The sequence below is a fragment of the Strigops habroptila genome, chromosome 6 (assembly GCF_004027225.2).
Source record: "Strigops habroptila isolate Jane chromosome 6, bStrHab1.2.pri, whole genome shotgun sequence".
NCBI lineage: Eukaryota > Metazoa > Chordata > Aves > Psittaciformes > Psittacidae > Strigops > Strigops habroptila.
The window spans coordinates 1420778-1440262 of record NC_044282.2 but is presented as its reverse complement, the minus strand read 5'-3'; the positions used below and the strand labels follow the sequence as shown (position 1 = coordinate 1440262).

General features: G+C 46.2%; 1 protein-coding gene across 1 annotated transcript; it reads left to right on the top strand.

Moving 5' to 3' along the window:
- The first annotated feature begins 418 nt into the window (after positions 1–418).
- On the top strand, positions 419–16179 carry TNFAIP3 (TNF alpha induced protein 3). Its single transcript, XM_030490664.1, has 9 exons — positions 419–682; positions 3474–3786; positions 7892–8082; positions 8308–8455; positions 8659–8829; positions 9563–9743; positions 11227–12137; positions 13539–13771; positions 14467–16179. Exons 2-9 carry the CDS (start codon positions 3474–3476, stop codon positions 14746–14748), a joined length of 2430 nt encoding a protein of 809 aa, XP_030346524.1. The 5' UTR covers positions 419–682; the 3' UTR covers positions 14749–16179.
- The last annotated feature ends 3306 nt before the right edge of the window (positions 16180–19485 follow it).

Below are 19485 nucleotides of genomic sequence, written 5' to 3'. Positions count from 1 at the left end.
CTGGGCACGGCACGACAGGCTGCAGCTGCCGCTTCCCCAGCACAACTCCCCGGTGCCCAAGGGACCTGCTCCACCGCCGCGGTGAACACAGGACAACCCCACACCGGAGCCGCTCCGGCCCCAGCCACTCGGGCTGCGGCTGCCTCCCATCCCCATCGAGCACCGGAGCGAGGCCCACGGGACGGGACGGGCACCCCCGCAGTACAGTGGGTGCGCAATAAGGAAGGCACAAACGACACCGCGCCTCCGAAAAGCCCACCCTAAGTCAGCGCGGCCGCGAAGGCGCCGGGGCTGCCGGGCGGGCCGGGAGCGCGGCGGCGCTCCCTAGCGGCGGCGGGCGGGGGTGCCGGCGGCGGTTGTCACATGTCGGAAAGTCCCCGGCGCTGCCGGTGGAAATCCCCGGTGGGGCTTTTTGTTGTTGTGTGTTTTCTCCTTTTTTCCTCGCCAGGGCGCTGAAACAGAAAGGGGAAAAAAAAACAAGAGGCTCGGCTCAGCACTTCATTCCGCGGCGGCAACTGCAACAACAGCAACAGCTCCGGCGGGGAGAGAGTGCGGCGGAGGGAAGGAGAGCCCCGGCTCGGTTCGGGGCTTGATGGCTGCCGAGCACAGCTGCTCCTCACCGCCCCAGCCCCGCTGCTGAAGCAGGAGTAACCGACCGGAGGAGGAGCCCGCCGGCGGAGGGGTGAGCGCCGCTTGGGCACAGGGAAGGAGGCAGGGAAGGAGGGAAGGCGGCGGGGCTGCCCCCCGTGCGCCGCTCGCAGAGCGGGCGGCTGCGGGCTGCGAGCGGACCAGGCGGGTCCGCAGGGGTCCCGCTGGCTGCCTGCGGGCGTGCCGCGCCCCCTGCTGGCTGGGGCGGGCGCCGCGGGTGTGTTTCGGGAGCCCTGGAACTTGTGGGTTTGTTACTGGCGCTTTTCGGAGGGCAGGAATTAGTGTAACCCTATGAAACCACCGGCGCATCTCCGGACAGCGTCCAGCTTTCCCGAGTATCCCCGGTACTACATGTTCAGAAAGGATGCGGCCGCAGATCTCTGTTGAATCATTGTTTACAGCTGTTCTGTTCTGGGAACTCGTAGTCATTACATGGCAAAAGGTTAAAATAGTATAGCGTATAGTAAAGCGCAGTGCAGTATAAGCTAATCTAATTGTAGCTGTGTTTTCTGACCTTTAAATCTCTACCTTAGGTGGCTGGTAAGTTCTGCTTGTTTCATCACATTGTTTTTGAAAAATCAGAGTTGCTCCCCTGTTCCTTTGATTGACATTTAATGTCTGTAAATAGCAGACAGCAATTTCCATGTGTGGAAGGGAAAATATGCCTGCAGAATAGAATATTGAATAACACAGTTTAAGCAAACGCTTCTCTAAACTCAGTACTTTTTGTTACATAAAGCTGGAAATAACCATTTCAAGGGTCCGTGCTGGTAGTGCTTAATCATGTGATTAGTCTTTATTCATGTAAGAAAATCCCCTTGACTCAATGGCTCTCCTTACATCAGTAAGAAATTTGGTCATCTCGGAGCAACGTATAGCTATGGTTATGAAACAAAGATTAACAAAGGCTTGTTTATGTTTAACTTTTTAAACCATCCATACATTTGAATATGGGATTGCCAAATAGCACGTGTAAAACTGTATTGGTGGGGCAAGTGGATGAGAAAATGTGTTGTTTCTATTTTATGGCTGTATGTTGGTGGGGAATGGTAAGAATATGCCATCTTTGTTAGCTAAAGGAAGGTTTTTCCACGTGTTGCAAGAAGTGCCAGCTCTGAGCCCTGTCCCTAGCGCTCTTACAAAAGCAGAGGAAACACTGCATGAATGACATTGTCCTGACTGAGCGGAGAGGACTTTGCAGCATCTTGTGTTTCACCTGCTTCTTTTTAAGGCTTGACGGGACATCCACTGAACCTCTCCATCAGCTGGTTCCCAGTTATAGAGCACAGCTTTTGGCAGCAAGTCTTACCCTGGCAGGGTCCTTTCCAGTGCTCCAGCTGGATGGTTGGAGGTGGATGTTGCTAATGGAAGTGCCCGGGTGAAGAGGAGAGAGCAGCTGGGTTCCCTGTGGGAAGGGTGTGCTGAAGCCCTTTTGTGCAAGAGGGGTCTTCTGCCTCTGCAGACCTGGGAGTCTCTTCTCGGTCAGTCCATCAGACTGTAGTCCTTCCTCCTCTTCCTGGCCCTCCAGACTCACATCGCCATGAGAAAGCTTCCTAATAGTTGCATAAACTGGTTTTCAGTTGCTTCTTGTCTCCCTGTACTTGACAAGGTATATATCCAGACCTTGATAGATATTTATGGCTTGATATTTGTCCCTAGATTCATAACCACAATGGTGTGTTCTCCTAGTGTAGCCAGCTGTGTTCTAAACATGTTAGGCATGGCTACCTTTATTTATCTTAATAGAAATTTTGCTTTCCTTTTTAAACAGAAAGACAGCATTGGGAGCCTCTCCATGTAAAAATAGCTTGGTCGTGGTGTTACTGTAGTGCACAGGAGTTTTGAGGGATGTGGTCCCTACGTTTGACTCTAGCTAGCCACAAAGTTAGTGTGCTATGCATAAGTATTTCAGAGAGTGTAGACAGTTTGAGGTTATGGGGTTTTTTGTTCTTCCTGCTGTAGCCCGTGAGGCCAGAGGTACTGAAGAAAGGGATGCAGGGCAGCAGACGTTACGTGTCCCACTGTGGAAAGATATTGGGGTTTTTGAGCCAAGTGGAAATGCTTTTTCAGCTATGTTGACTTACCGCTGAGTAATAGCAGCACTACAGCCTGCACCCCCACACGCAGCACGAGCACCTCTGGGCAGTAGCTCTACTGCTCACAAAATATAAGGAGCCTCAAGAAGAGTAACCCAAGTCTGTCCTTGAGTACTTGCTCTGCGACAAATTTGCCATCTTCGGCCACCGTAAGTATGGGGCAGATACTAGCATGGCATGTAATTCTTGGGGCTCTTTTTGGACTGAACCAAGCATCCCTTCTCAGTGTATGGGCTGTGGAAATCTGAAATGGTCATTATCTGCTGATTTTTTTGGCATGTCATCAAAATGAGAGCTTGAAACATGCTCAAAGTTCAGCAAGTGCGTATGGGATTACACTGTGCAATTATCAATTAGTCAAGTTTCCAGGATAATTTGCCCTTCCCTTGATCTTGCCTTCTTTTATCCTTACTTTGATTATTTTTTTTTAACAATGATGCAGTTTCCTTAGTTATGAATAAATTCTCTTTAATATTTCAGTAAATGATAGCAGAAAATGATAGGAAGTCAGTGTCCATACCTAAGTAATGCGGAGAGGCTAATGGGTATGAGCTTTAAAAAACATCACCTATATAAGGCTCAGTGGACTGCATCCACTCTTTGCTCATTTTAGACAAAACTGCAGTCAGAATCCTGCCCCTGAAACTGCCTTCTCAGTCTCTGCAGAAGTGATAGCACTGTCATGCAAGGACACTAACATGCCAATAAAAGGATTCTTTTTCATTTCAGATGTCATCTAGAAACATGGCTGGCCAACACATCCTTCCTCAAGCTTTGTATCAGAGCAATATGCTAAAAGCCATGAAGATTAGAGAGAGGACACCTGAAGATCTGGTCAAACCCCCCAATGGAATAATTCATCACTTCAGGACTATGCACAGATACACCATAGAAATGTTCAGAATGTGCCAGTTTTGTCCTCAGTTTCGGGAAACGCTTCAGAAGGCCCTGACTGACCAGGCCACCCAGACTTCGCTGGAGCGCCAGAGGAAGCTCAACTGGTGCATGGAAGTTCGGAGACTTATCCCGTTGAAGACTAATGGTAAGTTGTGAGCACGTCTTTGCACTCGCATTGAAATGGCTGATACGAATGTAGCACTTTTATTAATAGCATCTGAGTTCATGTTACTGAAACAGAAGCGCACAGCTTTAAAGAAGTGGTGCCTTTTAATCTTAGTTCTGTAAACTAAAATTCTTTCCACATGACGTAGTGTCCTGAGGCTGTAGCAGACCCCTGCCCATACCACAGGATTATGAATAGCCTGAAAATCTCACAGATGTTTTCATAATATCAGTAACCTGTGGCATGTCGGAGTAAAATACCAGGCAGGAAACTTGAATCCGACTCTGCGGTGTGTCAGCTGCTTCATCAGAAGTGCTGAACAGCCTTTAATGCCAGGCAAGAGGAGCCTTCAGCTGCTTTGAGTGATGGGGATGCATTCCTATGTATATATATCAGAATTAATGTCCTGCCACAAGCCCTGCTGTTGTAGCTGTCAGGCAAGGTTCACTTGCTGGTCCAACTTTAATGGTGGTGCAGGCAGGAGTGTCCTGGACATGGAGCCTCTGGGAATATGTCCTTGCTGGCCCTGGGCTCAGCACCCTGCACCCAGCCGGCTCCCTCATCCTCAGCTACCTGGCACGGTTTACCAGCTCTTGCCTTCCCTCAGCACTCACCAGTAACTACTGTGTGCTTGATTGATAGCCATTTTTGTGCAACACAAAGTTTGCAGTGCCCTTTTCTTTCAAGGGTTAGTGCTGTTTTTAGGACTTGGCTTTTGGGTTAAATTGTGTGTATTGCATCAAGTGCTATAAATTAAAAGGTACAGCAGCAGCTCAGAGATTGCCTGAATGGGTTACATGAGTCCATAGTCTTGAGCAGGAAACTTTTGCACATGACTTTAAGATTTGCTGGGCATTTCACATTCAGTGGAGGAAAGATTCAGTAATAGCTATGACTTATGGTCACACAGCTGAAAACTCGGACTAAGGATTCCCTGCAGCACAGATTGTCCCAAACTGGGGAGGTAGACTGGGACAATGAGGACTCCAAGAACATGGAAAATACGTATTCTTTGCTCAAAGAGCAGATCACAGTGGCTATAGAAACACTGGGTGTGGTGGACCTGCAGCCTGGTTGAAGTCCTTATGTTCTGTGGATGCTTCTTTGCTTATCTGCTTATATACTCATTGCCCTTATCTTCCTAGTCCACATTCTTCCCATCCCAAGTTCTACCATATTTCTTAGTCTGATTGTACACAGCTGTGTTGTGCAAGAGCCGTAAGAATAGAGCCACTGTGCAAATGTCACTGCCCTGACGTAGAAGAGCCTGATCCTAATGTGCGTCTCTGCGATAGAGGCATTGACCTTATGGTGGGCTTCTGTGGGCTGCCTCTGCACTGGCATAAAATTCTCATGACTGTAATTAGGCTGTGCATGGAAATCATGTAATCTTGAGCTTCCAGAAGGGCTGGAGTGGCGGCTGGGGCAGGCAGTGCTTTACAGGTTCTAGGTAACATCGCTGCATCTTCAAAACTTCACCCCAAGAGGTACACTCTAACAGATTTACTAGGAAAACGGACAACCATGTGAGTGAAGAGCAGTGGTTTTGGAATCCCCCATCTCCTGTCAGTACAAGTCCTGCAGGGTTTAATACTGCCTGGACAGACCCTTGTTGCTGACAACCTTATACTCAATAACTGTGACTTCTTGCCTTGTCTCATGACTGTCAGCCAGTGTTACAAATGGGAACAGTGTGGGCTTGGAGCTCATCCATGAGCAGGCGTACCAATATACAAGATGCTGAAATATTAAGGCAAGTTGAGGGAAGGCAAAGCAAGGGCTTGGTTTGTGGCCGCCCCTGTGCCCTGTGCAGCCGGTGAACTTGGCTGTTCAGTCAGCTCAATCAGCTTCAGCTCAGTGCTTTAGGGTCATTAAGGGCATGTGTAGCAGGAGTGGCTTTGGGAACCTGCGGTTTATGCAAAGTAGTTGTAGTGAGAGACCTTAGCACAAGAGAGGAGGTAGATTGGACTGAAAGAAGGGACAGAAGCCTGCAGAAGCCCTGTATTATCCCAGAAAATCTCATGTTGGGGTTTTATTTGGCATGAAGAATATTTTTTTAAAGCATTTATCTTGGGTGACATGGCTTAATCTTGGGTGATATGGTTTAGCTTGTGGTGTCCCTGCCCATGGCATGGGCTGGAACTAGATAATCTTAAAGTCCTTTCCAACCCTAACTACTCTATGGTTCTATGATTTAGCTGCTTAACCTATAGATGTGGGAGGAATATATCAGTCCTTTCAGTCAATGGTGGGCTTTCTTCAGAAAATGTTGGGGTTTTTTTCTGATGAAGGTTGTAATTGTTGGAAACAGAGAGTGTCTCCTATAGGATCTTTCAGTGTATATTTTACCTGATATGTATATGAGTTTGTGGAGTGGTTGGGGTTTTTTTAATTTAAAAAAGCCCTTTTGAATCCCCACACGTTTCTTTGCAGACCTGTGAATGGAGGATAGAAGGAAAGCAGTAGGAGTATAAAAATTGAAACTGTTCCTTGTTGGCTGCTTGGCTGCTTTTTCTTTTTAATTTAAAAATTCCAGCATCTCTTGGCTGCAGAGATTTCACTTGTGTAATGAATTGGCATTCATTCCAGCTCGCCCCGCCACATCTCCTGGGAAAGTCCGAGGGAGGCTCCGCTGCTCATCCCGGCACGCCGCAGAACAAAAAGTTCAACTGTTACTCAATTGCTAGTCAAACAGTGCAGGGGAATTCCAAGTGCTGTGTAAGGAATTTTGGGCAGCGCTTCTCAATAAAGAACTGAAAGTGAGCTCTCGGAGAGAGAGCAAAGACTTAATCTTATCGTTGCTCTAGATTTTGCAAAGGGAAAATTTTAATGGGATTAATATGTCATCTTTCTTGGTCAGAAGGAAACCCAGTCAGTTTTCTGTCTTACATGTTGTTCCCTGATTTTTGAGCTCCAGTAAGCAGCCTGCAGACTTGAAATAAACATAGCAGGACAGTATTCAGAAACCAGAAGGCAGTTGCAGGAACTGGACGTGCACTGAGTCTGTAACAATTTATGAAGTGCTGGGCTTTTTCCACATGAGAAAAATCTAGTAGCTTTATCATGGTCATGTCCCCTATTCCAAGGAAATTGCTGTGGCTTTTTAGCATTGGGTGAACCTGTTTACCACCGTAGTAAACATCGGACCTAGTTTTGAATCTAAGGATATGACAATAATGATTCTTGATGTCTCCCTTTGAGGGCAGACATCCCCTTTTGAAGAAGATAACTAGAGATAGAATTTGAAGCCCAGCCATGGGCATATTTTGTCACACCTTTTAAGTAAGTTAGTTAACTCCTCGGAGTCTCAGCTTCTCCCCTCTGAAATTGCAGAACATCACTTTCCTTCCTACCTGTAAAGAGGACTTTTTCAGTGCAAGGAGGGTGTCTAAATGAAAATCAAATAAGTGTTTTTATTTAGTTTTAATTTTGTGTTTTAAGGAAGAACCCTCTAAATAAAATATTTAACAGCCCAGCATACTATCAGTTCTGAGGGGAAAGCAAGAGGTGTTCCTATGGTTGCTTTACATAAATTGCCTACTCTTCCCTTTCTGTCTTGTTTTTTTATTACAATTTCTCTATCAAGCATGGCCAAGTGCCAAGCCTTTCAGTGCAGTGCTTGCCAAGGGACTACAGTATTTTCTTAGTGGTTTCTATTATCTCTACCATGTGCCATCAGGTGTATATTTGTGTAAACACTGATGAGGGAGAGTTACATGTTCTTTTGTAGTTTTAAGATGACTTTGTTGCATTTGAAAACTATTTCAACTGTGTTTGACATTTGCAGTCGACCCCAAAATTTAGTTCATGATATCAGTCAAAGTTAATAAGGGGCATTGCTGAATGACAGCTTAGCACTGGCCAGTGAAGGGATAAAACCAGCAGAGAGGGGACTTTCTCCCTCTCTGTCTCTGAGCAGACAGCTCATAGCGGTGGTCTCCTCATTAAAACCCTTCTGTCTGAGGCTGAGGGAGAAGTACACAGGGAATATGCTTATGCACAGCATAATTCCATATCCCATGTGCTTGTGGGGTTTTCTTTAAGTAGCCATTTAAAAATAATGTGCTCTTTCTTTTTTTTGCAGGTGATGGCAATTGCCTCATGCATGCTGCATCACAGTACATGTGGGGTATTGAAGACATTGACCTTGTCTTAAGAAAAACATTGTTTAGTGCACTGAAGGAGATTGACACACGGAACTTCAAGCTCCGCTGGCAGCGGGAGGCTATTAAATCCCAGGAGTTTATAGAAACAGGACTCCACTACGACACCCGGGTAAGGTGGCCTGAGGGAATGGTGCCGTTTTCTGATGCTTGTCAGCATTGCCTTATTCATTTAGTATGCTTTTTGGCTTCATGGATTCCACTGTTAGTGGAGAGTAGAAATAGTCTTCCTGTGGAGGAAATGGGAAAATGTGATTATTTTGAGCGCTGCTGAGCTGCAGCTGGTTCCTGACCTCCGTGTCTTTGAACTGGTGGTGACAGATGTTTCTTTCAACAGAATTGGGAGGAGGAGTGGGAATACCTCATTGAAATGACCTCCCCAGAAATATCCGGGGCTCGAAACAGGCTTCCATATAATGCACTGGAAGAAATCCACATCTTCATCCTTGCTAACATCCTCAGAAGGCCAGTCATTGTCCTTGCAGGTGAGTTGCCCAGCCAGCCATCTCACCATGTTACTCTGCGCTGTGTTGGTAATCTTACTTTGGTAATGGCTGCTTTCAGGCAGATGCATTTCAGAACAGGATGTTTTCAGCAATTGTTCTAAACCACCCAGAATATGTTTCTTCTTGCCTGTAGTACATACTTATTTGTGTTTATTTGTGTTTTCTTTTTCTCCCTTATGCAGATAAAGTGGTAAGAAGTCTAGAGTCAGGCTCCAGTTTTGCTCCTCTGAACGTTGGTGGTATTTACTTGCCTCTCCTTTGGCCAGCCGGAGAATGCTACAGGTACCCAATCGTGCTCGGCTATGACAACATGCATTTTACACCACTAGTGACTCTGAAGGACAGCGGGCCAGGTATTTTTCCAGTACCTTCTTTGGTATTTATGTAGCTTCTTCAATATCAACATGGTGATAAAGCATTTAAAGTATAATTTGGTTTAGATTTGCATTCTTAAAGTGAAAAGAAATGTAAAAGATTCCTTTGGAATATGGTCTTAAAGCGTGAGCAAAACCAGCTTTGTCTGTAAATCTGAAACTAAATGGGAACTAAAGGTTGCCTCCAAAATGCTGGCTGAAAGTAGACTGCAACTCACCTGCTTGCAGGCTGGAATCAGTCAAAGAGTGACCTCTGCTTCCTTGTGTTCTGGTCTCCTTTCCACACCTTATCATAAGAGAAAAAGCTTTGAAGGACACGGTCTCACAGCAGTGTACTGTTGTCTGGCAGGGATCATGAAATGTATGCTTTGCCGTTTTTAATGCAGTTCTTCCGAATGCATAGCAGTTCTCCAGGTTAGGGCACCATCCCGTGGAAAGGCATAACAAACTAAGATCTACAATGCTGCCCACACTGAGAAGAAAATTGCTAGGGGGAGACACATAAAAACTCCCATGGGATGGGGCTAAGTTTGTGGTGCAGATGTGTCTGCGTCCTCCCCCAGTGGCACTGTTTAGAAACTGGTTGGTCTGGCCAGCCATTCTCCTCTCTCTCCAAAATTCAGCAGCAGTGGTGACATCTCCATGTGTTGCAACTTGTGGTTACTCCTGCCTGGTAAAATATATATATGCTAATGCATCTTGTTCCCCACAGAAATCCGGGCTGTCCCTCTGGTCACCAGTGAACAAGGCAGATTTGAGGATTTGAGCGTGCACTTTCTGACAGACACAGAAGAGAGGAAGAAAGAGCAGCTGCTGAAAGACTACTTGATGGTGATAGAAATTCCAGTGCAAGGCTGGGATCATGGAACAACTCATCTAATTAATGCTGCAAAGTGAGTGTCATTCCTGTTTTCTCAAAGCCATCTGGTTTACAGACGTGGGAGAAGCTGGGCAGCCCAGTGTGTTCCTTCAGCCTTTCCTTCCTTCCACAGTAGTGCATGTGTTTACCCTCTGAAATATTAAATATTTACATTACTGTTGATATGCTTTGAAGTTGTATGAGCTCGGGCCAGTCTCAGGTTTAAAGGCAAGAATGTCTTCAGACTTAGCAGACTGAAACTAGTATTTTAGAAGAGTAAACCCAATGCATTACTCTCACTGACTTTAAATTACATAGGAGGGTGGCTGAAAAGTAGTTAAACCCAGGAACTAGTTAGGCTCAACTCTTGCGCTTTCTGTAAGGGCGCATTGCATAAAAGGCAGTTGGTGTAATTTTGGCTGCCCCAGGGAAAGTACTTAGTGGTATGTTCTTAGCACAGATGCCTCAACACCCTGGGCTGTTGCAGTGTTGTAGGCAGGAAGTTGTGGCTGGTGGAGGAACCGGCATCTGTGCTCATTCCCCTGACGGTTGAGCATCAGAAACGTGCAAGGGGCAGCTGGTGGCACCCGTCATCTTCTAGCATTTATGGGACACTGTCAGCAGTGTCTGCCCAGCCCCTTCCCCAGAGTGGCAGGAAAGTGACTCCCTGTGTCCTCTGTCTTTGCTTCCATTACAACACAGGAAGGTATGGTTATGCTGTTGGGTGGTTCTGGTTTAGAAGCCTTGAAATTTGAGGTCCTTCTACCCAAAGGTTATACGCATACGTAAAGAGTAGCAATTGAGCTTCCCTAGACCCACTGCACAGATGTGTTCTGGAATATTACCGGTAATGGTAGCACCTCATCCTACCAGCTGTGGCATGGTGAGGCTATGGTGTGGGGTTTTCCCTGCTGTTGGGGGCAGAGTAGGGATGATGTGATGGATGCTAGTGGTTACACACACCGCACTGAAGCCCCGTAGTTTGTTTGAAGAATTTTGCACTGGTAGATACAGACTAAACAGGGCAAAACCAGGAGCAGATTTCATGATAAGCTGTATCACAAAATGTGGAGTCCACTGTAGGAAAGGCTCGTTCCTAGCATGGGCTGCTGAAGAGAGGGGTCTTCCATTCTAACCCCCACTCAGCTGAGCACTGGTCTTCAGAGGAATTCAGGATTTTGGGGAACTTTACACTTCTGAGAGATTATCCATATTCTTTGTGCAAACAGCTCTCAAGCAGAAAACCCTCACCTAGAAAATCCTTTTAAGAATACTTCTGTTTAGCATCATGTCAGACCATTTCATTAGATTTGAAAGTCTCCATTTGAAATCGCTGAACACCTGCTTTTAAAATTATTTCCATTTACAGCAACAGTTTTAACATCCTAGATCTTCTAGCTGAGTAATATGGATGTGCATTAAATCTACATTTCCTCCTCACATTGCTTGTATTTGCCTCCACCCCCACCATCTGCCCTTTTCAACCACTGATGCAATCTTCCTTTTTTGGCTGTCAGGTTAGATGAAGGCAACCTACCCAAAGAAATAAACCTTGTGGAAGATTACTTTCAACTGGTGCAGCATGAGTACAAGAAGTGGCAGGAGAATGCTGAACCTGCTAGAAGAGAGACCTGCTCCAGGAACAGACAGGAACTGTCTCTTTCCCAGCTCTCCCTCTTACAGGTGAAATGTGAAACACCAAATTGCCCTTTCTACATGTCTGTGAACACCCAGCCCTACTGCCATGAGTGCTTTGAGCGGAGGTCGCAAGGAAACAAAGGAAGAAAGCAGACCTCCGCAACAGCACCTGAGAAACTGATGGCAGCTGGGTCAGGCTCCTCCCATGGGGACGTTATTGAACCTGGAGGATGGACGTCTGAAGGGCCCATAACAGGGCCTCGCTCTGCACCTCCAACGGCTCCAAGCCTTTTCCTATACAGTGAGACCACGGCCATGAAATGCAGGACACCAGACTGCCCCTTTACACTGAACGTGCAACACAACGGGCTTTGTGAACGCTGCTACAACTCCAGGCAGCTTGGTCCTTCCACCAATTTGGATGACCGGACACATTTAGACTATGTCACATGCAAGGTGTGCCGTCAGAAGGTCAACAGGACTTTCAATGGCACATGCAGCACTTGCTTCAAAAGGTCCACAGAGCGCTCCTCGAACGGCAGCCCCACTTTCCTGCCCACGTGCCATCAGAGATCCACGTCTGACCCATCTCAGATCTCGCAGAGCCTCCTCCAGCACCCCTGCCATCAGGTTGCCAACAGCCCTGGCGAGGAGCCCCTGCTGCCGGCACTGCCTCCCGAGGAAAAGAGGGGAGGTAACCTCTGCAGGAAACCCGGCTGCAAGTTCTTTGGGACATCGCAGAATGAGGGCTTTTGCACGCTCTGTTTCTTTGAGTACAGGGAAAACCATGGTAAGTGGAGATGGGGTGAGCTCTGGCACACTTTGGCTGCAGATTGGCCTCCTTGAGCTACTGGAGGATGCACTGGGTATGCCCTGGTATAAAAGGGTGACAGAAATGGTGTGGAGCAGAAGCAGCAGTGTGAGAAGGTGCTTTTTTGGTTGATATTATCTCATAAGAGGGCACACAGTAACAGTGTGAGAAATCTGTGAAACATCTTGTAGAACTTCCCATCAGCTTTCATGGCAGCAAAACTAGCTCAAGGAGGGGGGTGGAGTTTGATCCCTCCCCACCATCCACTGAAGTCATGGTTTGGTATGAATTTTCTTCACAGCTAGACAACTTGTAAGGGTCAGTGAGGGAAATGCTGTTGTATCGATGGTACTGAAAACCAGCTATGTTAGCAAGGCTTTTAAAAAGCTTGGGATGAACTTGAAGATCTGTATCTGGTTTAGATGTAACAGATACAACACTCTGGCGTCACTACTGAAGTCGCCTTGATAAGCAGAGCAAGTAGAAGTAGACTGTAAATAACATTCTTGTATTTTGGAGTAACTTAGAAGTGCGTTGTTATAGTCTACCTTGAGATCTTCCTTGGTGATATCATATGTATGCATACACGTGCGTGTTTAAAGGTAGGTCTTCAAAAAGGCAATAGCCTGCGAATAAATCACAGCATGAAATCTTAATCTTTCATGCTACTGCCCTGTTACACAGGCAAAGAGCCTATAGGTGTAGAAGGTAAAAGGCATACGTAAGAATAATTGCTTATCTGTTAAGACTGTTTCATTGCTGACAAGTGTGCCAACAGAAACACAGAAACATAAAATGGTTTGTGTTGGAAGAGACCTTTAAAGACTATGTAGTCCAACTCCTCTGCCATGTGCAGGACCATCTTTCACAATGCTGCACTTTCAAATTAGGGAACTTCTATGCCAGTTTGCAATAGCTTATTTTCCAGTGTTGTTCACAATGAGAATTTTTTCCTTCTGATTGTGGAATATAGAAGATTGCTTCATGAGACCAAAAAGCATAAGGCACTTTTTCCCATTAAGGTCTGTACCACTGTACTTCCATTACGCCTGAAATGGGGGAGGCAGAAAGGAGAATGTCAGGCTAGGTCACAGATGACATGCTGAAGCCAAAGGTGAAATTCCTCTTGACTTCAGTGGGATCTGTTTTTCCCACAGAGGGCAAGTTTTTCCCAAATCAGCCATTTCAACTTCTGATGTGAAAATCTGGCTCCCTTATTTATATAACATGTAGGAAAGTGCATCAACGGAGGGGACTCAGGATTGTCAAAACTCAAGGGTTTGGGGGTTTTTATTTTTAAATAATTAACTTTTCATAGTTGCTTTGGCTCATCAGATCTATGGGGCACATTCAAACTCCTGTCCTTACTCTGTGTTACAGACAGCGCTTTGTTATGCCACCAGAGGAGACCTCAGAGGAAGTCCTCACCAGTGGGTCAGCCGGGGACCTCCGCTGCTGCCTTCCATAACACCGTGTCCTGCCAGCGGCGTGACTGCGGCACCCTGAGCAGTACGATGCTTGAGGGGTACTGCCAGAACTGCTTCATTAAAGCCCAGAACCAGCGATTTCAGGAAGCCAGGAGGACAGAAGAACAGCTGGTGAGACAGCCAGAAGTAAGTGTGAACTTCTCACGATCTTCCTCTTGTTTAGCACTGCACACTTTTCTCTCATGCAAACAACTCGGGATGCATGCTAGAAAATCCTCTAATGACTGCATGCTAGGTATCATGGAGAGACAAGCATAGAGCATGATTTTTGTGTGCTGCAACTGAGCAGCACTCCTAAAAGCTGCTCTCAGTTTAGGGTTATCATGGCTGTGCTCAGTTTTACCTCAGCTGGGATTTTGCCAGCAATTTTGGTGGAAGCAATTGGACCAACAGTTGATTTGTTTGCTGGCTGGGGAGAGATTTCAATTGTTACCCTAGATCTATGCAACTGCATCAAGGGGTTTCGTCTGCTTCATGTTACCTTTTTCATTGAGCCCATTACAGACTTTTTTTTCCACATTTTTTTTCTTTTATAAATATGGTTTGGCCCTTTTAGAATTGAGAGTTACCAAAGATAAAAACAATTACTGTTTTTTTTTTTTTCTAAGAAATGACAGAATCTGATTTTCTTTGGTAAAGCTCAGTCTGGCTTTTTGGTGAAGCCCAGCTTGCCTTTTGGTATTGCACTTTTCAGAAGCAGCATGTGTTTGCGTGTAACCCCAGCGATTGCCTATACAAACCATGAGCAGAGTTGCAAATGAATGAAAAGCAACTTGTGCTGCGGGCACAGCAACTGACAATGTGTTTTAACGTTTTTCAAGAGAACAGGACAGTGCAGAGATCTGCAGCGAACAGCATTGAGTAAGCAGAAGAGACAGTGTGCTGTGGCTTCGTGTAGAAACAACCTGGACTGCAGGAGCAATGACTTGTGTCAGGAGTGCCAGCGCCTTGGTCCGCTTCTGCCATCAGGGAGTGCCAGGAACCCGTCTGCAGAAGAGCCCCCGAAGCAGCGCTGCCGCGCCCCTGCCTGTGATCACTATGGCAATGCCAAGTGCAACGGCTACTGCAATGAATGCTACCAGTTCAAGCAGATCTATGGCTAGTGGAGGGGAAGACTTGTAAAGAACAGGAAAGCAATACCAGCTACTTCCTTCACTAAAATGGTGCTATGTCCAGAACACTCAACAGTCCTGGGAGTGGGAGGGAGAGGGGGAATATAAGCTGTCTGCTCATGTTCATGTTTATTCCCAAGATGGGAATAAATGTCTACTTCCTCTAAACACTGCATACAAGGACTGCTGAGAAGAGCAGGTTGCCTTCTGCACAGAGCCTTCATGACTAAGCTCCTACAATGCCATATTTAATTCTCGGACTTCCCAGGAGGAAGTGTGAAGCATTTGAATCCAGAGAACTTCCCAATTCTGCCTCTTTCTCAATGGCTCCCCGGGTGAGGCGCCGAGGCTGCTGTCAGAGGTGCAGGAGGTGTTTGTGTTTGCATACATCAGTCAGAGGCAAGTCTTTCCTGAGCGGGATCCTGCAGGACAGGCTGATGCAACTTGCATTTCATGTCTGAAGAAACTTGCTTTGGGTTGCATGCTGGTGTTCTTAGAGAGCTCTTCAGGGTGGGAGCTCCCGCAGGCATTCAAGGTGTTAATGGCAAGCAGTTCTGTGTTTGCAGGGCCCTCAGCAAACCACAGCCAGATACAAAACCAGCATTGGTCTGCTCCTTTTAACATGCTTAACCTAATCAGCATTCGGATCCTTTCCCATATCCCAAGAAAACTGAAAAGACAGGTGATTACAGAAGCAACTTTCATGAGCATATGCATGTGATGGGAAAACTGAATCCTGCTGTTCCCTGCTCTTATGGAAGGAATTGCCTCCAACAGACAAAAAAAACCCCAAAGCCCTTTATCTTCAGCTTCAGTTCTGAAACCAGAGCAACTCTCTTCTCTTGCACTGTGTTGGGAATATGTGTGCTGCTGTTCCTACCCATTTCTGTCTCGCTTCTGTCATCCTTGATGTGATTCTGTTATTGTGCAAACAGCTTGGAGCTCCATAAGAGAATGCTTTTGGTTTGAGATTTTATGCCTGGAGTTCATCTATTTCCCAATCTGGAATACTTTCTTTAGTGATCTTGCTGTTATTGTTGTGCCCAATACCTGCTTCTCTCTTCTCCTTTCACACCTTTAAAGTTTTCAGCATCTATTTTGCTGCTATGATTTTGGAGGTGACACCTCTTCTAAGTTGCATCTCAAGTTTAGAAACTTTTTCTAGTTATTAAAAAACAGTTTTTCAAAAGACAAAAAAAAAAAACTCATGACTTATTTCTGTTAAAGTTTATATATTTGTGAAACTTAATGTGAACATGTTCTATTAGAATATTTATATTATTTGAAACAATGCAACTTGAAATTTGCACAGCTAGGATTTTTTTTTTTTGTATGTGTATTTACTCTTGTGTTGAAAGTTACAAACTTAAATGTATAATTGAAAAACATTCTCTGATACAAAGAAATAAATTATTGAAGGATTGACTTGGCGATTTTATATTGATGAGAGAGAGCACAGTTGAGCATGGGACACCCCCTGAAGAAAGCATTTCTGTTCAGGACCACCATTCAGCATGTTACCAAGTGCTCCCTCATTCAGATGATGTAGCCAAGCACTTTGAAGAGGTGATAACTTGCTGTGAATCTCTGCATACTCTTACCTTACAGTCAGCAGTCTCTCAGGAAGAGCTCTTGGTACTGTTGAAGGACAAGTGCTGTCAGTGTGCATGAGGAGTTGCTCCTATGGGTGCAGAGTATCTTCAGTCTTCAGAAGTATGGGTGTGGGAGAGTAAGGATTTTGCAGGACCAGCTTCAAGGGAAGCTAAGCGCGACTGACTTGGCTTTGCTTTCTTCATTCTTCCATCAGTAATGCCAGGGATTCACAACTGATGGTGCTTGAGTGCCATCTTGGGAGGTGGCAAAGCCAGCAGGTGGTCCCCAACTCTGCCCAGCCTTGTGTGCGACCCCAAAGGCAGCAGCCAGCCCTACCACCTCCCCTCACCCGGAGGTCCTTCACCTTTTGGTCTTGGCGTCTGGGTTGCTTGGTAGCTCCTGAAAAGCAAGTTGCAAACTGCTACTTGAAAAAGTACTTGACAGTGGTGTTTTCTTCTCATCCCAAACTCAGCCTAACCTAGCCCTCCATCCAGAGGATTGCTGCACTCTAACGCTCCCCCAGTATGGCATGAGTATGCCTGTACCAGCATACATATCTGTACCTAGATAGGCAATACTGTACACTACCATGATTTTTACGTGTTCCCCATGACCTGAAGGATAAAAATGAGTCAGGGCTGCAGACGGTCCCTGTGCAGGCAGGAAAAAGGACCCTTTCCTAAGAGGCTGACCTCTTGAGGTTACCTGTTCTCTATCCTGGTTAACTCTTTAATCCCTTCTGACTGCTCAGGAGCACACCTCATCACATGCTTGAGTGCTGTCCTAAGCAAAACCATGTAGATGTTAAGTTCCTGAGTGCATTAGCCATAGGTTAGCTGGTCCTTGTAATTCACTCAGCTCTCTAGCCCTTCCTGGATGCCTGTCCACCTTCCTGATGCACACTCCTCTTCTTACAATTTAGCCCAACTTCTTCTGGACTCAAGTACCACTCGTTTTGGAGCATACAACCTACAAGTCAGCCTGCTCCCCGCAGAGCAGAGCCTGCTGGATCTACTAACCCCATCCCTACAGCATATTCTTCTTTCTCAAAATCTGACTCTCCATTTATCCGTGCCCTCCTTCCCCTTTCTTTACAACTCATGCAACTCACATGCCCGCTCAATTCATTGAACTTCTGCACCAGGCAGACACCTAGGTGTTGAAAGAGTGGGCAAAGACTGGAGGGCTGTGCGCAGCCAGGCACCAGGAGGAGATGGAAGCAGCTCATGGCATCCAGCCTCGTCAGCCATCAGCCTGGGCTTGCTGAAAAGGCAGAGCCTCCATCATAACACCTTCAGTGTCAGGAAGTTATTAACTCCAGTTGCTGTTACCTGCAACTTCTGCAGAGAGGAAGGATTTCAGCTGAAATGCCCCAGATTCCACTGATTTTTCTCTGCTGCTTTCTGGGCCCATTACTCATAACCCTGAAGTCACATGAGGCTTGTCTCATTCTGAAGCTCCCATGTAAATGAGTGCCCAGCCTCTCTTCTGATTTACTTGTGTGGGAATGTTAAAGCTAGCAGGGCCTTTTTTTGTTAACTACTCTGGTATTTCCCTAGTGTCCCAAGGGGATTTTGACCCTCTGATGCTTTCTGCTCTTTGCCCAGACATTTCTTCAAGTTCACTTACTTTTTCCTTCCTGTTCTGAAAGAGAGAACTTTTATTTGGACTCTCCCATTTTGTGACTTCTTCTGGAAGTCTCCTTGCTAAGACACAAACCTTTCATAGCCAGAGATTCTTTTCTTAGCAGAAAGGCAAAACTGACATGAACAATTGGCTTAATGACTGTTTGCATTGCACTGGAATTCCTTACAGTGCAGGAAGGGCTGTGCTTACATATTAATTTTGTTTGGGAAATGGATACTTGACTCTAAACTCATCTGAGCAGGCATAGCAAGGACTTCTAAGCTGCTATGTCAAGGAGGTGGTCCATCTACTGGAAAAGAAAATAATCCTAACCTGCTCATCCCTAGCTGTGTTTAGGAGCTGACGGGTGGGCAGGGATATCTGGTAGGGCCAGACCTGGTAGTTCAGATGCCCAGGACAATGCTTTGAGAGTCCTGCTGAGGCTTTGGCACCAAGAGGGCCCCTGAGCGCCTCTGCAGCATGGGAACGGAGGCACAGACTCACCAGAGAGACCATCAGTACCTGGGGATTTTGCTGACACAGAGGCTGAAGGGCTTCAGGCAGTATTCGAGGGGGCCTGTGAAGATTTCAGCCGGGTCCAGATGTTGAATATATGTGTTTTAGATATAAATTTCAAAAAATTCATGCTGAGCCTAACTTTGTGCACTTGGGGCCATAAGGCCACAGTGCTTGGCATTAACTTGTGCATTCAATCTGTGTAAAATCAGTGGTTCAGCATGGTGAAATGATGCATGTTTTGTTCAGGTGAGAGCCACAGGGGAGCAGCGACTGCATCATTTTATCCTGCATACTTAAGTAGGACACTATAATAGGTACAGCACCAAAATAGAAAACCACAACAGTGAACAGATACAATCTCAGTTTATATTAAATTGCCAAGACCCCCTAAAATCCAGAGCTAGAAGTACAGGTGCTTTTACATCAGAGTGCCTCTGTTTCTCAGGTGCCTATGTTTAACACGCAGTACAGCAAATCTGTCACTGATGGGAGCAGATTCAATCAGCTAACATAAACTTGCTCTGTCATTTCTGTTCTGATGCTTTCTCCCACATCGGTGATAAATACTGATAGCATCAACCCTTGCCTGGTTCAGAAGGGTTGTCCTAGCTTCATAGAAAGAAAGACAAAATGTTTGGAAGCGGTTCATTTGAGCTGCTGCTTCCTTAACTGCCCTTTCCTTGACCATCCATAGTTATTTTGAAGACTGCCACTAGCAGTCAACACAGGTTCGATTTAGTAGGACACATTTAGAAGTACCTCACAGCCCAGCCCTGCATGAGCATTATCACCCCTCAACCTGTGGCCAATCCAACTTGGTCAGTCTCCCCGTGATCCAGCTGCTGACTGCTGCTGCCCTCTGGCTGGAGCTCTGGCCATCCTCCTGCTGCCCCAGGGCAGCCCAGCACCCCTGCAAAGGGCTCTTGCAGCCCTTTCATGCCAAACAGCTGCTGTAGGAAACCTGGTCAGCCTGGTGTGATTGCACCTCCA

Bases quoted from the DNA above. Each gene is read 5' to 3' on its own strand.
- TNFAIP3 (XM_030490664.1), top strand. From the start codon at position 3,474: ATGTCATCTAGAAACATGGCTGGCCAACACATCCTTCCTCAAGCTTTG. The intron at 8,083-8,307 runs GTAAGGTGGCCT...TTCTTTCAACAG, and splicing joins GACTCCACTACGACACCCGG to AATTGGGAGGAGGAGTGGGA. The intron at 8,456-8,658 runs GTGAGTTGCCCA...TCCCTTATGCAG, and splicing joins GCCAGTCATTGTCCTTGCAG to ATAAAGTGGTAAGAAGTCTA.